The sequence below is a fragment of the Musca autumnalis genome, unplaced genomic scaffold, assembly GCF_047663935.1.
Source record: "Musca autumnalis isolate F117 unplaced genomic scaffold, ASM4766393v1 scaffold_1, whole genome shotgun sequence".
NCBI classification, from domain to species: Eukaryota; Metazoa; Arthropoda; class Insecta; order Diptera; family Muscidae; genus Musca; species Musca autumnalis.
The window spans coordinates 116,262,009-116,278,486 of record NW_027411644.1 but is presented as its reverse complement, the minus strand read 5'-3'; the positions used below and the strand labels follow the sequence as shown (position 1 = coordinate 116,278,486).

Here is a 16,478-nt window from a genome sequence, read left to right as displayed (position 1 = left end):
TTTTTTTTTAAGTGTTTCAATTCTCACAATCTGAGGGTATATCTCTGTCGGCAAATTTGACTAATACTTGTTTAGCTCGCTTTCTCCATAGTTAATAAGCGCGACATGTCCTTGTTGAATTAATGGGTTAGTGGGTGATTTGTGTTTGATTACTATAAAAACCCATTATTTAGTAATGGAATTTTTTACTGGGTATGTATAGCTTGTGACCACACCATATTAATAATATCTCACATCGCTTTTGGAATATCTACCCACAAAATAGAATCCCATAAAGTAGTAGTTAGAGTAGTCACAAGAACAAACTGCAACAGTATATTAATGTTTCACATACGCACACATGCACGAAAGAAATACACAAAACAAAGTATGAAAAATGCAATACTAGCAAACATACGAAACACATAGAATCCAACAACGTTGACATGTCGACAACGTCATAGACAAATTATCACATTTCCATATTAAAGGCTTCCGGGAAAATATCCAATGATGCAGAGACTGGCGTTGCTGATGTTGATTGCACAGCTTCAACATCCTTTGAAAATATTTGCCAGCCTTCGCTTTGATGTGATATATTGGTGCATATGAACATGTAACAATGTACACACACATACATACATACCTATGTCCGTCTACTTCTATGCCATTTGATGGCTAAGAAAATTCAGTACATTTTATGGACTTGTTTCAAGTTCATGAATGTATAATAGGATGTATAATTTAAAATAAATTCATAGAAAAGTTATATTTATAAATTACTAAGAATAGCTTGAAATACTAATCTATGTTTTTTTTTTAATTTGATATAATTAGGTACTAGTTTTGTAACAACAAAATCTCCTATGTCCTTCGTGCCTTTGAACTTTTCCTCTAATTCTTTTCGTCAGATCTGTGTATAGAGTCTAATACATTTTGCCAACGGATATTTTGCATATGTCCTTTTAATCTATCAAAGAACACTAAGCCTTTTTAACATGACAGTTGAGTGTTTATGACACTGTGTCATGTTCTTCTACTCGTTCATTTCACATGCTCCAAGTGAGTAGTCACTCGGAACTGGCATATTCTCCGTATGTGTATATGTATACTGTGCACATTTAAACGTTTTTTTTTGTGAATGTGAATGAAATTGCGTTGTTTACAACGCATCATTCTTTGTCATCACCATCATCATCATATGAGACTCCTCCCAATTGGTGTAATCGAACGAAAGGCTGGACTAGAATGCAAAACTTCAATAAAACGTAAATATACTAAGAAAGAAAAAACATGACAGTAAAATAGCACTCAAAACACACAACTCTTTTTTCTAATCTGTATTAAAATGGCCATTACACAGTTTATTTTTAAATGTTCAAATAAAACTTACCGTTTTTATCCAATTATTCCAACAGAACTTAAATTCATCCCGGTCAATGAACTCATCTTCATTTGTGTCAAATACTGCAAATATTTCTTGCAAACGCTCTTCGGGTACATCATAAATATGGCCTTTGTCATTACGAAACAGAGCTCGGCATATTAAACTGAATTCAGCCAAACTCAAGCGATCATCACTAAAAATAAAATAAAAATTAATTTTTATTTTAAATTTGGTATATATAAGTACAATATTGTTTTTCAAAAAAGTTTATAATTTAATCAGAGGCTCATATCCTGTAAAAATTTTGAAATGTTGATAGAATCTTTAAGATTATAGCCCTGTTCAAAAAGAAAATATAATACGAGGGCAGCACGATAACTATCTGGATTAACAATGAAAACGTGAATATTTAACATCGAAAATAGTTTTATTGTTTTCCTAAGTAGTCTCCAGGATGATTTATACACTTTTCATGCCATCAAACCAATTTTTTAATTACTTTTTCCACTCCGATGGAGACCCTCCAAAACATGGGTTTTGAACGATTTCACAGCATCTTCTGATGACGAAAATCATTGACCACGCCTTGTTTCTTGTCATTGGATCCCCAGTCAGGGCTGTACGGCGGATTACCCATCAATTTCACGTTGTGTCCGGTTCGCATTGACATGATGCAGAATGATTCGTCTTTTCTTGTTCGTTTTTCGAATTTCTCACGAGAGAAGGAGGCGAGAGGCAAACAAAAGCGAAGAAGGCGAGAGGCAAACAAATTGTTGTGCACCACTCAAAATTCACCATCCTACATTTCTGAAACCGTATAGTAGCCACACCGTCAGTTTTGTCGACGAAATAGACGACCATTTGCTTTGAAGTGCTTCTTACATGAACAACTTTCGAAGGATTTGGCTCGTTTTCGAAGACTCACACGGTCGATTGCTGTTATGTTTCGGGTTCATATGCATAGTTCAAAATTCGTCGATCTTTTAAACGTCATTTGAAGCACTGCGATCGCATTTATTCACAATTTCTTTACACCATTCCACAAGTGTCTCTTTTTAAACGATTTTCCAATTTTGCTGGATCTAACGAGAAAAATCCATTTTTGCGTCCAGGTGTTCATGCAATGTCAAATGTTAGTTGGTGGAAGAAATGCCAAAGGATGCCTCTATCTCACGGTATTTTTGCGTCCAGGTGTTCATGCAATGTCAAATGTTAGTTGGTGGAAGAAATGCCAAAGGATGTCTCTATCTCACGGTATATAACATGGCCATCTTGCATTATCCGCTCACACAAGGCTTAATTTTTTGTGGCACAACGGCCGATTTAATCGGCCCTCACGACCTTCTTTTATTGGCTGGTATAGTTTCGGATGTCACCACATGTCCTCATCAGTTTGTTGTATTGAAACAAAAACAACTCTTTCTCATTCTTTTGCCCTCGGCCTTTATACCCTAGACCAGGTATCGGCACCAACACAATCGCATTGTTTGCGGCCTCATGCATACGACTTTCTCTCTCGCTCTCTCCTCAAACAGCGTGTGCGTTAATGCATTGCTAAAATTAAAAATCATTGAAACAAGCGACAACAGAACCTTCTTCATTGACATCTGAACGAAGACTGAGAGGTGGTTGCAACAACAACATATGTATGTTCTTTTTATTCTTATCCGTCGTGGCTTAGCAAAGGAAAGACTCGCTCAGAGAGACTATAGCGCAAAATATTTTGAGCACCACCGCCATAGACAGACGGCAGCGTTAATTTGCATTAACTGACTTAATTCAAATTAATTCGTGCATTATCCACATTCTTTATGCACAAAATCAAAGTGAATTTAAACTGAATTTAGGTATTTCAATATGGCAATACTGTAGAGCAGAGATGCACACGAAGAGCATGCTATTGTTGGCAATTGTATGGGAAAGATAGTTGTGTTTAACGTTTTCGTAAAGGCGCGTGCATGACTGCTGTAGAGAGAGCCCATGTTCATGTAAGGGAGAGAACATATTCATTCTCTGAGACACAGGCTTTGAGCAAACAACAACAAAATAGTTTTTTACCAGTATTGGGGTCCAAAAATGAGAGAGAATTGATAGGGCAGTAATGTCCCTTTGATAAACAACGGCTGACATAACTCTCATTTGAATTTGTTAAGGTAGAATTAGACGTGACCATGGCCCAATTACAGGTCCTCCAAGCGAGTTCATAGAAAAACAAAGATTTTAAATGTCGAAATTCATAAACAGAAGCGAACAATTGTTTGAGGCGAATTTCTTATCTGTCAATTCAGGTAGATACATACAAAACATTTTCCGAGAAAAAGTTGAAAAAGAGTTGTTTTTGTTTGACGAAACAGAAAATACCAGCTGATCGAACTTGAACTGCTAAAATAAGTTATTGTAAATCAAATACTCATACATAACACAAAAAATGTTGACATTTTACGTCTACAACATTAAGTTTATTTATTTTCTTTTTTCGAGATACATCTACCTGTTTCTGTACAGTTTGACATTTCTATACCTCACAGCGAATTCAAATGACAAATATGAATTTTGACAGCTCAAATCGAAATCATCTGATTTTGCTGGGGGACCTGTTATTGGGCCATGGACGTGACATAACCATAAAGCCATAAGGCCATATCAATCAGCTGATTCAACCAAACCTATGGAAATGTCTAGCCATAACCATAAGAAACCAATTGGGTTTTGGTTTTCTATGGTTATGGCGTTATGGCTATGTCACGTCTAATTCTACCTTTATTCTCTGTTGTTACGACAACGCGCAGGCGTTGACATCAATGTTTACCAGCAATCAGCTGTTTCGGAAATGCAGAAACTGTCGTCTGTCACGGTAAAATAAAATTCAGTTCTTAATGCAAATTAACGCTGCCATAGACAGACGGAAGCGTTAATTTGCATTAACTGCCTTAATCAAGTTTGAAGATGTGGCATATTAGTTCACTCTTTCCGGTACTTCCCCTCAAAAGTTAAAATTGTTTCTCTAAAATGGTGCACATGATAACTGTAGAGCGGATCAACTGATTTCGTCCAATATTTGTTTCTCGTAATATCTTACCCAAAAATATATCAAGTTCGAATACGGTTCCCGCCTACGGATACCTCCCACACAATATTTTACATAAGTACAATTTAAGACCAGATCTCGGATCCTTTTGATTTGTCCTCGCGGCATAAGTTTTGTCTTTTTGATGTTAATTTTGAGGCCTATACTAGATGCATTGATAACACTGTGCAACAAGGTATCTGTGCGGTGGAAAATTCCTTTTGGAGATGAAAGCCCTTAGTGAGTATATTAAGAACCCAAAAGGAAATTTTCCCCATAGGTCAAGTTTCAGAGATATCGCGCGATGAATTTTTTGAATTTTCCCCTGTGATGCTTGAGAAAATAGCTTTATATCTCTGTTTGCCGTTATTGTAGCTTCATTTTGAGATTACATGTCTTCAGTCAAATCGAATGGCGAATTTTTTTGTAGAACATTTCATTCTTCTAACTCAATTCCTTTCATGTCCTTTTCGTCCTTTCTTTCTTGAACCGTAGTAAAAGTACCACAATATGAGATTTTTCAGCATCCAAATATTCTGCAAAAATGTTGCTCAGAAGATTTTAGGTACGGTTCTCTCTGACAACTAATCGATTTTGTCCCGTTTTCATTGTCATTTTTGACATTTATTCGGACTTGGTTCAGAATTAAACTATATTTTGTTTTTCTGTATATTCGTTATTAGTTATGTATTGGTAGGTAGACATACCCATTGATTATCGTTTATATTGCCATCTGGGATGTATCTGAAATATTTACCATATATAGCTCCCGATATGCTGAACACGTTAATGACAAATTTTCTTGGAGAATAGATCCGGTTATCTAATATTTTGAACCGGATATAGCGATATAAAACCCGGATTTTTTTTACCGATTTTAAGTAACCGATTAAGGTTATATGTATACCATTAGAAAGCTAATAACATTGCCAATCAGGGAAAATAAATTTTTTGACAGCATCTTACCTGAGTTCTGTGCTAAAACAAAAAACCCGTATTCTGGAACCGTTTTTAAGGAAAAATATCACTGCGCGTAAATAAGAACATCAAAGCTTGGTGGGTGAAATATTCTTTTTGCCGATGAAAGTGGATGAAGTTAATATTATGAACCCGGAAGGACAGTTATGCCGTAGGTCAAACTTCTGAGTTATAGCGACAAGGAATTTATGTTACGGGTTTATTGTCGTGCTTTTAAAGTTCATCAAGAATGTATGCATCACGCCATAACTCAGAAGTTTGACCTACGGCATAACTGTCCTTCCGGGTTCATAATACTGACTTCATCCACTTTCATCGGCAAAAAGAATATTTCACCCACCAAGCTTTGATGTTCTTATTTACGCGCAGTGATATTTTTCCTTAAAAACGGTTCAAGAATACGGGTTTTTTGTTTTAGCACAGAACTCAGGTAAGATGCTGTCAAAAAATTTATTTTCCCTGATTGGCAATTTTATTAGCTTTCTAATGGTATACATATAACCTTAATCGGTTACTTAAAATCGGTAAAAAATCCGGGTTTTATATCCCTATATCCGGTTCAAAATATTAGATAACCGGATCTATTCTCCAAGAAAATCTTTCATTAACGTGTTCAGCATATCGGGAGCTATATATGGTAAATATTTCAGATACATCCCAGATGTCAATATAAGCGATAACCAATGGGTATGTCTACCTACCAATACATAACAAATAACGAATATACAGAAAAACGAAACATAGGTTTTTTCTGAACAAAAATCGGGTAAATGTCAAAAAAGACAATGAAAACGTGACAATATCGATTAGTTGTCAATGAGAACCATACCTAAAATTCTCTGAGCAACATTTTTGTGGAATATTTGGATGCTGTAAAATCTCAACTTGTGGTACTTTTACTACGGTTCAAGAAAGAAAGGACGAAAAGGACATGAAAGGAATTGAGTTAGAAGAATGAAATGTTCTACAAAAAGATTCGCCATTCGATTTGACTGAAGACATGTAATCTCAAAATGAAGCTACAATAACGGCAAACAGAGATATAAAACTATTTTCTCAAGCATCACAGGCGAAAATTCAAAAAATTCATCGCGCGATATCTCAGAAACTTGACCTATGGGGAAAATTTCCTTTTGGGTTCTTAATATACTCACTAAGGGCTTTCATCTCCAAAAGGAATTTTCCACCGCACAGACCTTGAGTTCCAATTTGTGGCACAGTGTAATAAGCCTATTTAGTATTTTTTCTTCATATGTCTTCAAAACGGTGGGCCATGAGACAAATATCATCGGCATAGTCAATGTCGTTTAGGCGATTGTTGAGGTTCCACTGTATGCCACATGGGGCCTCGCTGTTTGTTTTGTTCATAACAAAGTCCAGCATTAACAGGAATAAGGTTGGTGACAAAATGCATCCCTGTTTAACTCCGGCTGTAGTCATAAAGGTGAACTTTCTGCTGTATTAAAACGCACATGGCATGTCGAATTCCTGTAGAGTTCACGAATGAGGACTATTATTTTGTCCGGAATACCATTTAGGGAAAGGATTTCCCACAGTGCATCACGCGATATGGTGTCACATGATAACTCTAGAGCGGATCAACTGATTTCGTCCAATATTTGTTTCTCGTAATATCTTACCCAAAAATATATCAAGTTCGAATACGGTTCCCGCCTACGAGTACCTCCCACACAATATTTTATATAAGTACAATTTTAGACCAGATCTCGGATCCTTTTGATTTGTCCTCGCGGCGACTATTACAACGGTGCAATGTTTTTCGAGGGCAAGTCCATACATCTTGAGATAATGGCCCAAAAGCTCTAAAAATCCTGCTGACACCAACAAAAAAATGACTTATGAGAATAATTCCTTACTAACGTTCATAAAGTTCAAAGAAGGTCTATATCGGACAGAATAAAACCTTCGGTTACTTCCATAACAAAAGTTCAAAATTTTAGCCTATGTGCTATTTAGAGTTGTGCCAAAGGAACTATATGGAACTATCTCGTTCACTTCGCAGTTCCAATGGCCCACATTTTTTCTTTGCACAAACTGCGTATATATACCCAACTCTAGTGCTATTTAAGTGACCACCAAAAATTTAAGTGACCAACCGTTGCATACCGTAATATTTCTCTCAAACTTAAATTATAATTCCGGTACATCACTCACAAAAGTTTCAACTTTTCGATTAAGTTCAGATTTAACGGCTGTTCGCGGATTGATTTGAAATTTTCATCGAAGGTTGTTCATGTAATTCTGATTACAACGGTAAAATATTTTTTCGCGGCAAGTCCTTGTTTACAAAAGCTCTAAAATCCTACGGTGACCAACTAAAATGTCGATAAAGCCGACTGATCCTTTTTTACTTGTGAAAATTTATACATAGTACAAACTGACATACCGTTTGCCCGAAACAAACAAGCATACATATGATGACAATCGAATTTGAATTGGAAAGTTTTTTCCTATGTACAAATGTTTCAGTGGAACATGCAAAGATTTGCAGTTTTTCATAGCCATATGACTGAAAGTCTAATAACACCCAATATAGACAAAAGTGATATAAATATATGTATAATATTTCTTTATCATAGACAAACAAAAACTTTTTTATTTATGTATCGCAAATTATTACAGTCATACATTTCTTTTATAGCCTTTTAACAAGCAAGACTTTATGACTTAAAAATAGAATTAGCGACTGAAGCAAACAATTAATTTCATTTTTCTTTTTTGTATCGTGCACAAAATGGCAGATACATTAATATTTTTCCATTCTCTGCTATATACATATACATACATACACTCAAGGTCTACAGAAGGTCGGCCATTCAGAGTACTGTTAACAACATTTGACAACAAACATAATAGATTTTATTTTTTGAAATTTTGCCTGTAAGGGCGAAGATCATTTTTAATGATTTTTTATTAATTTTCTCGTTTAGAGTTAAGCTTGATGATTGGAAATTATTTGCAAGTGAAAAAGGAAAGCCAAGGACTCGAACCCACATAGTCACCAAATTACGTTACCTGGTTTCATTGGGCAAGTATCCGCGTAAATGTACAAAACACATTTGCATTTGAAAAACGATAAGTTCTAGGACAGAGAAGCCATTACATAGTCGATACGTCCGAAGATTTGCTTTACCACCAATGAAACCAGGTAACGTAATTTGGTGACTATGTGGGTTCGAGTCCTTGGCTTTCCTTTTTCACTTGCAAATAATTTCCAATCATCAAGCTTAACTCTAAACGAGAAAATTAATAAATAATAGATTTTACATTATTTTGATTTTAGTTTCTTTGTATTTTAAATCACAATAATATTTTTGACATCAAACATAATAATCAGCTGGGCTTATTGGCCGACCATATGTAGGCCTTGCCTACAATGTTCCACAAATATCTTCGTACTCCAGGTAATAAAATATTTATCAGTGATAATCAGTAATTTGCGAAAAGGTTTTACAAAATATTCAACTGTATTTGTCCTTCTTAACATTTATTTCTTTCTTGATTGAAAAATGTTTAAGCGGCCCATACACTATCAAATTGGCTTGTCCAGCCGATGAACCTCTTCTGTACGTGTGTGCTTGATAAGTGTGTAGCAAAGCATTCAATCAGCCTTCAATCTGCAACCAAAATCTTCAAATTTTCCTCTAAAAATGAGTGAACTTAAATTTTTTTTATTTCTTTTAAAAACACAATAGGTGTGTCTTTTTACGTGATAATTTGTAATAATTATTACTAAATGTTACTAAATGCTGTCTTTTTACACAAAAGTTCAGTAAAAGAGAGCGAAGTGAGAGAACAATTTAGACAGTTGTTTGCTGAGAAATTGCTAAAAGTTGCTGAAAGAATTTTTCCCAGCAACATTTAGCAAGTTCAATCAGCTGTTTTTTAATCATCTGCTAATGGTCAGCTGCTCAATGTTTATCTTATTTTTGTGGAAAATGCTATAAATATTACGATTCAGCTATGTATATTTATTGATTGTTTTATTAATATATTAATTATTTTTTATTTATTTTGCTTAAAATTGAAGAACTTTTTCATTGTTTTGGAGTTAGTTTTTTTTCATGCATCGGCGCCAATGTTTTTGTTTCGGTCATCAACTGTTATCTTGCTAAAGTTTACTAAATGCTGTCATTTTACTTTTTTCTCTATTTTCGTATCAAAGAGTAAAATCTCTCTTACTCACTAAAAATAAGTCACTGAATAATTATTACTGAAAAAGTAAAAAGACACAACTAATGTTTTGTTTTTTTTTTTTTTTTCAAAATTTCTTTTTGACAACTTTGAAAAAAACCATATTCATCGGATTGACTGTGTTTCATTGAAAATTCAAACACACATTCTCATATTTTGAAAAATTTACACATACTACTACAGATATTGACATCAAAATTTGATAGTGTATGCCCCCATTTTAATCGTAGTACAGTTTTTTTCTTTTAATATACGTCCCGTCAAAAATTAAAAAAAAATATATATAATGATCGGTATAATAGTTTGGATGTCAGTGCCAAAATAATATCTGTGTCAAAAAATAGTTATTATTTTTGTTTGAAAAAAAAATAGTTTTCACATACATACATTCTGGTCAAGGCCTATAGAAGGTCGGCCATTCAGAGTTCTGTTAACAACTTTTGACAACACACATAATAGATTTTATATTATTGTGATTTGAGTTTCTTTGCATTTTAAATCACATTAATGTTTTTGACAACAAACATAACAATCAGGTGGGCTTAGTGTCCAACTGTATAAACTGTGCATTCTGGAGTTGAAAATAGGAGCACTTCTTTTATTTTCCTTGAATCTCCCAAGAAAATGGTCAGATTTTCAAGGTTTCTCAATGAGGAAGATAATCGGGTTGTTGAGATTAATGCTTAGATTAAAATAAATACACCGCTTTAATTTATATGCATTTTTAAAATATGTTTACATCGCGTAATTATCAAAATCAGTTTGTCCGCATGAATTTTACATGTACAGCAAAGTCATGCCTTTAAATTTGTATTTATTTATCGAAATTTAATTTGGAGGCTAAGATGTAGCATGGGTTTCGTCTTTGTAGGCAAAAACCTACAAAACATCGCTAATTTTCGCAGAGTGCATGCAATTTTTGTCTGCATCCGATTTCACTGTCCACAATGAAAATCTACATCGATATACATATGTATATCTGTTTCAAGGTGGTCAATGAAGAACCGTGGAAGTAGCATCACACCGAATTTTTGGGACAAGTCAGGGTCGTAGAGAAAATCTGATTAGACGGAAACTCGTTTTATCACAAAATAAAACGAATTAGGTCCAGAAATTTTTGCGTATTTTATATTTGTCGGCATGTGTCTACGTCTTCATATAGTCCCCATGGAACGATACCTCCCGATTTTCGGTATTTTTAAGGTTGTGGCCTCAATATCCCACCGAACTGACTGAAATTTGGTATTTAATCTACGTTGGGGGTATAAAACTTTCCACCAGTAATTTGTCGTTATAGGTCCACGCTTCCGGAACCTCCCGATTTTCGGTATTTTGAAGGTAGTAGCTGTGGTTATACATTTCTCTATTTTATTGACTTGTCTGAAGAGAATTTTAAATAGAAAACTGTACTCATATTTTTGAAGATATTATTGAAATATTTGTTGAATACGAAAATATGTAAAATGCATAAATTTTGCATATGCAAAAAATAATATTTGCATATAGATAATTTATGCATAAATTTTTCATATGCAAAAAATAATGTTTGCATATAAATAATTTGTGCATTTTGCATATTTTTGCATATGTTATGTTTTTCGATTGCAATTTAATCAAAAGCCAAAAATATGTCCAGACCCAAAATTTGACATTAATCGGATCAAAAATACGAGTTGCATAAAATTCCGCTCTCTACTTATCAGTGAAGTTTTTAAATCTCTGTTTTCGCTAAAACGAAAATGTTGTACCCGTCTTTTCATTTTCATATTTTCAAAAACAATTTTAGGTGATTTTCCTAATTTGGAATTTCTTGTATCTCGCGTTTTAGTAGATGGATTTTCACGGGGAATGATGATAATTAGATCCGGAACGTAAAAATCTAAAATTTGCACAAAATTCCCCCATTTGGATGCAGATTTCTGTGAAGCTATACCGACAGTACTACAATACTAGGAATGATTTTTTATACCTTCAGCCTTTAGGCTATAAAGGGTATATGAGGAAAAGTCAAAATTTTTTAGTTTCCATGAAGCCAAGGTTTGCACTATTATAATACGCGAACTATTGTAGTTTGCCAGTAACTATGACTATTGCTGGATTAATTTAGATGTTTTTGTACAAAGCTCAAAAATTTAGCAAAAAAAATTAATTTACGTGGTAGTTACGACCGCGTAAAAGAAAAACCATAAGTAAAAACACGTTGAATCTAAACAGGTTTTTTACATTGCTCTTCGATTTCTGATTAAACCATTCAAATGACGGACATCTGTCCAAAGTAAAAGTAGGAGAATACAAAATGAAGATAACACTTCTAATATATCACTTTCCAAAATTTCCACTGCATCAACCTTTTATGGATGCTGACATTTTGAAGCCGGATTTCAGGTGTTTTTTGCATTTTTTATGTAACTGGGACGCGCATTCGGATATTTCGAAAAACCAATTATAGGACTACAGAACTCGCGATTTCGCATAATCTGATATGTATATTAAGTATGTAGCCCACACAGCAGCAGAGTAATCTACTGCCAAAGGCAAAAATTTAGTGCGATATTTTTTCTAAAAAACCTATTTTTTGGGTACAGTATTTACAATATCGTTTTGAGTGTGCTTGTACCCCGCGATATTTTAGTTTTTCGACGATCCGGATCATATGAATCACAGATCGTAAAAATCCATCTACTAGAACGGCGGAAATGGCTACTGCAAAAATTGAAAAATTTGCGAAAAATGTTTTTCAAAATATCGCTGACTAATTCGCGTTTTATGTGGATCGTTTCCATTTCAATGAAGACAGTGAATCATCACTCGTGTTTGTGCGAAAACAGCGGTTTGAAAAATTTAGTGGCATGGGAGCTGTATCCGATTTATCCAAAAAATACTGTATGATGCTACATCCACGGTTCTTGATGGATTTTATTGAAATATGTTTAGATCGATGTATTTTTTCACGGTTGATAGTGAAATCGGATGCGCATAAAAAGTGTATGCACTTTGTGCAAAATATAAGCGTAATACAGTTTGTTGCACACTAAACTGCAGACGATGCTACATCTTAGCGGCCAAAGTAAATCCTGGCAAATGTGTACAAATTAAAAGAGAAGAATTCGCTGTATTGGTAAACCGCATGCGCATCAAGTGATTTTGAGGATTTCGCGATTTACACGCATTTCAAAATGAACATTACCCGATACAATTTTATTTCAAGATTATACCCCATTTAAAGGAACCCAAGATTTATTTGAAAGATATCCATATCTTCTGCTAGATTTTAGCGTGTTTTCGAGAAGTGATTACAATAAAAAATGTAATTTATTGCGTGAAATTTAACTAAAATAGAAGAAAAACTCCGACCTATTTTTCTTACATTTTGTTCAACTAACTCACAAAATAAATTTTAATAAATATTTTCTCTTACAAAAATTTTATAAATTTCCTCAATATATTTTTTGTTTTTTGCTATAATATGCAAACCGCTAAACGGATTTGTATAGTTTTGGTTTCATTTGAATCTTCGCGATGTTTAGATTACGTACATATTTTTTATATATTTTTCAGATGCATAAACAGCTTGAATTTTATTAGAACAAGTTGTAAACTACCAATTGTTTTGAATGCTTTCCTAATTTCCGCGAAAATTTACAACTTTTTCACTAAAGTTATGGGACCTCAGTAACCATATAGTATGTAGGGAGCCCCTAATTAAGAGAGTTTCTCAATATAATGATTAGAGTCTTTTAAAGATTTTTTTCTTTTTATCAGAATTGAAACCGCCATAACTTTTGCGCGCAACAACCAAAATTAGTATCTCGAACAGATTTAAGAATGGGATTTTTTTCCCAATCTATGTACCAAAAATCTTTCATGTAGCTTAAAAAAATATTTTTAATTTTTTTTTTATGGAAAACTAAAAAATTTTGTCTTTTCTAATGTGCCTCATCGAAATAATGGTTTTAGAGCCCAAGTATGTTTGGACGAAATCCGTTTCAGACATTTTGGAGTTGATTTAGCCATGTCCGTCTGTCTGTCTGGCTGGCTGGTGCGCACGATAACTCTCAAACGGATGAGCCGATTTGGACCAAAATTTGGCTATCGTAATATTTTGTCCAAAATTAGTTTTAGTTCGAAGATGGGCCATGAGTAGCCGATTTGTACCAGACTTAGATAAGGTATCAATATGGACTCAATCGGTCCACTCCTTCGGGTACCTCCCACACAAAATTTCGGAAAAGTTCAGTTTAGGGCCTGCTCTTGAATAGCTTTGATTTTTGTTGTAGCAACTTATATTCACGACGGTACAAGTTTCATCAGGGGCAAGTCCATACTTCCTGAGAAAATAGCCTGAAAGGTCAAAAAGAACCCCTATGACACCGTGTGAGGTGGTTGGAGCGCAAGATAACTCTCGAACGGATCTGAAGATTCGGTCCAAAATGTGGCCTTCGTAATATTTTGTGCAAACTTAGTTTAAGTTCAAAGATAAGCCATATTAGTCCACTCCTTCAGGTACTTCCCCCACAAAAGTTAAAATATGTTCGGATAAATTGTGCACATGATAACTCTTCAAGGCAAGATAACTCTCGAACGGATCTGAAGATTCGGTCCAAAATGTGGCCTTCGTAATATTTTGTGCAAACTTAGTTTAAGTTCAAAGATAAGCCATATTAGTCCACTCCTTCAGGTACTTCCCCCACAAAAGTTAAAATATGTTCGGATAAATTGTGCACATGATAACTCTTCAAGGGAGTCACCGATTTGGTCCATACATTACACATCCTAATATATCTACCAGGTATAGGTCAGGTTCGAAAAAGGACTATATTTGTCCAATCCGTCGGTACACTTTAAGACCTGCTCTCAGATCACCTTGATTTTTGTTGAAGCAACTTGCATTCGATGCCTCAATTATGACGGTAAAAGTTTTTTCAAGGGCAAGTCCATACTTCTTGAGAAAAAAGCCCGAACGTTGTAAAAACATCCTATGGCACCATATGTAGTGACTGGAGAGCTCGAACTGAATACTGCGTTCGTCCACACTTTGGATGTCGTATTATTTCTTCGAATATTAGATGAAATTCAAAGGTGGAAGGTGTGGACCTTCCGATACCTCCCCCACAAAAGTTCGAAAATATTCGCTAAATGGTACTCTAAATAATGTCGAAACTCAGTTTTAAAAAAGCCCTATCTATCGATATTGTGCTTTAATCCTATCCATATTGTTTTGAAAACCCCGTACGTACGTACGTTTTTTATTTTGGAAAAAAGTATTTCAATCCACACAGGCTGAGGGTATATCTCTGTCGGCAATGTCGACTGATACTTTTTTAACTGTTGAAAAACCAGTTTGCGATACGCGACAAGAAGAATATATAAAAAACACTTAAAATTTTGCTTCAAACATCATTTAATGGTAGACGCAGATAAAATTTTGAAAAGTTATACAATAGTGAGATGATCCTCATTTAGGTTGCTTCTACTTTTACTTTGACAGGAAGATCGTGAAAAGTGTGGTTTATTCAAAATCCGATCCGATTTTCACAAATTTCTGAAGGATTGGTTTTTAGCCACAAGTTTTTTCATCGGCTTTTAGAGAATTTTCGTGAAAATTAACCTTCGGCCCTATACAAATTAAATGGTAACATAGATCTCTCGGGTGCCACGAATTAACGTTAACCGATCTCCAGAAAATTTCATATGTACGGTTTTTGGATCAAATGGAAAACAATTTAGGGGGTAGGAGTTCCAACCAAAAAATGTTTTTTGGTCGCCCTAATATATATATCATTTTGACCAGTCAATATATATTTGAATATTTGTCGAAGTCCGTTTATAGAAATCCAGGTAGAGCCTCCAATATCGGAGATAGACCTCTGAAATTTGTGAGTGAGCTCATAGGTTTTTGATAGTGAAAATGGACCTTATCGGTCGTATAACCTTAATACCGCACTTTTTAGTGCACCAACCAATTTTACGCACAATATATAATTTATAATATTTTGTAGGTATAAGTCATATTTTCCAAAAGGCAGAACACATTCTTGGTGAAAATTGATGATGAAGGTTCACTTTTTGGTATAGCCGTTTAGAGTTGTCAGAAGTTGGTATTTTGTGTTTTCACAAAAACTTCCTGTAGAAAATTCGTACTATGGATTGACGTTTGCTAATAGCCCCCATAATATAATTAGAAGGCACTTTGAACATTGAGCAAGCATTCACTTTTTTGATTTGAACATTTTTAATGGGTATTTATATTTTTTCAATTTTTTTATTTTAACAGACACATTACACCTTCCAATTGCACCTGTGAAGCACTTCAAAAGTTTGCCGTTTCTTACTTATTTTTTTTATTTTATTGCACTCAACGATATTGTTGCATTTTTCTTGGAAAATATAATAAATTGTAATTTCTGTGAAATTTCTTATCGATCACTTAACTCACTAACTCACCCGTCTTTATCGAATGCCGTAAAACAAGCGTCCATTGCTGAACCGTTCGGATCGTCAATGACAATTGGCGGTGTTGGTGAGTCCATACTTTGAATTGAAAATGTGGCGCGCTGCAACTCCGGTTGGATTTATATATCGACAAAGCACACTAGGTCGCACCCACACAAACGTACCAACTATATACACGCTTAAAAATGAACGAAATTTGGCTTCCGTTTGAAACTGTGACTTTGTAACTGCAAAAAAGAACAAGAAACAAAACAAGGATAATGAAAAATATGTACATGCACACGAAAGATATTTGTAAGAACGTCTGTCTTTTTGTTAAGGATATGTAAATGTTCATAAATGTGCAAGTTGTACAAGTTTCTGTGTTTTCCGACAAGAGACAAGCACACTGCCATATTT

The 16,478-nt window shown here is 34.5% G+C and overlaps 1 protein-coding gene across 2 annotated transcripts in view; it reads right to left on the bottom strand.

Annotated features, from left to right (window-relative positions):
- The window catches only part of Naam (Nicotinamide amidase), a 109,815-nt gene that overhangs the window by 28,945 nt on the left and 64,392 nt on the right, over nucleotides 1-16,478 (bottom strand). For both annotated transcript variants that reach the window (XM_073989145.1, XM_073989136.1), the window contains exons 2-3: nucleotides 16,071-16,306; nucleotides 1,373-1,559 (exon numbers count right to left, since the gene is read on the bottom strand). In XM_073989145.1, the coding sequence (XP_073845246.1) occupies nucleotides 1,373-1,559; nucleotides 16,071-16,156 (273 nt within the window). In that variant the 5' untranslated portion in view covers nucleotides 16,157-16,306. The remainder of the gene's footprint in view (nucleotides 1-1,372; nucleotides 1,560-16,070; nucleotides 16,307-16,478) is intronic.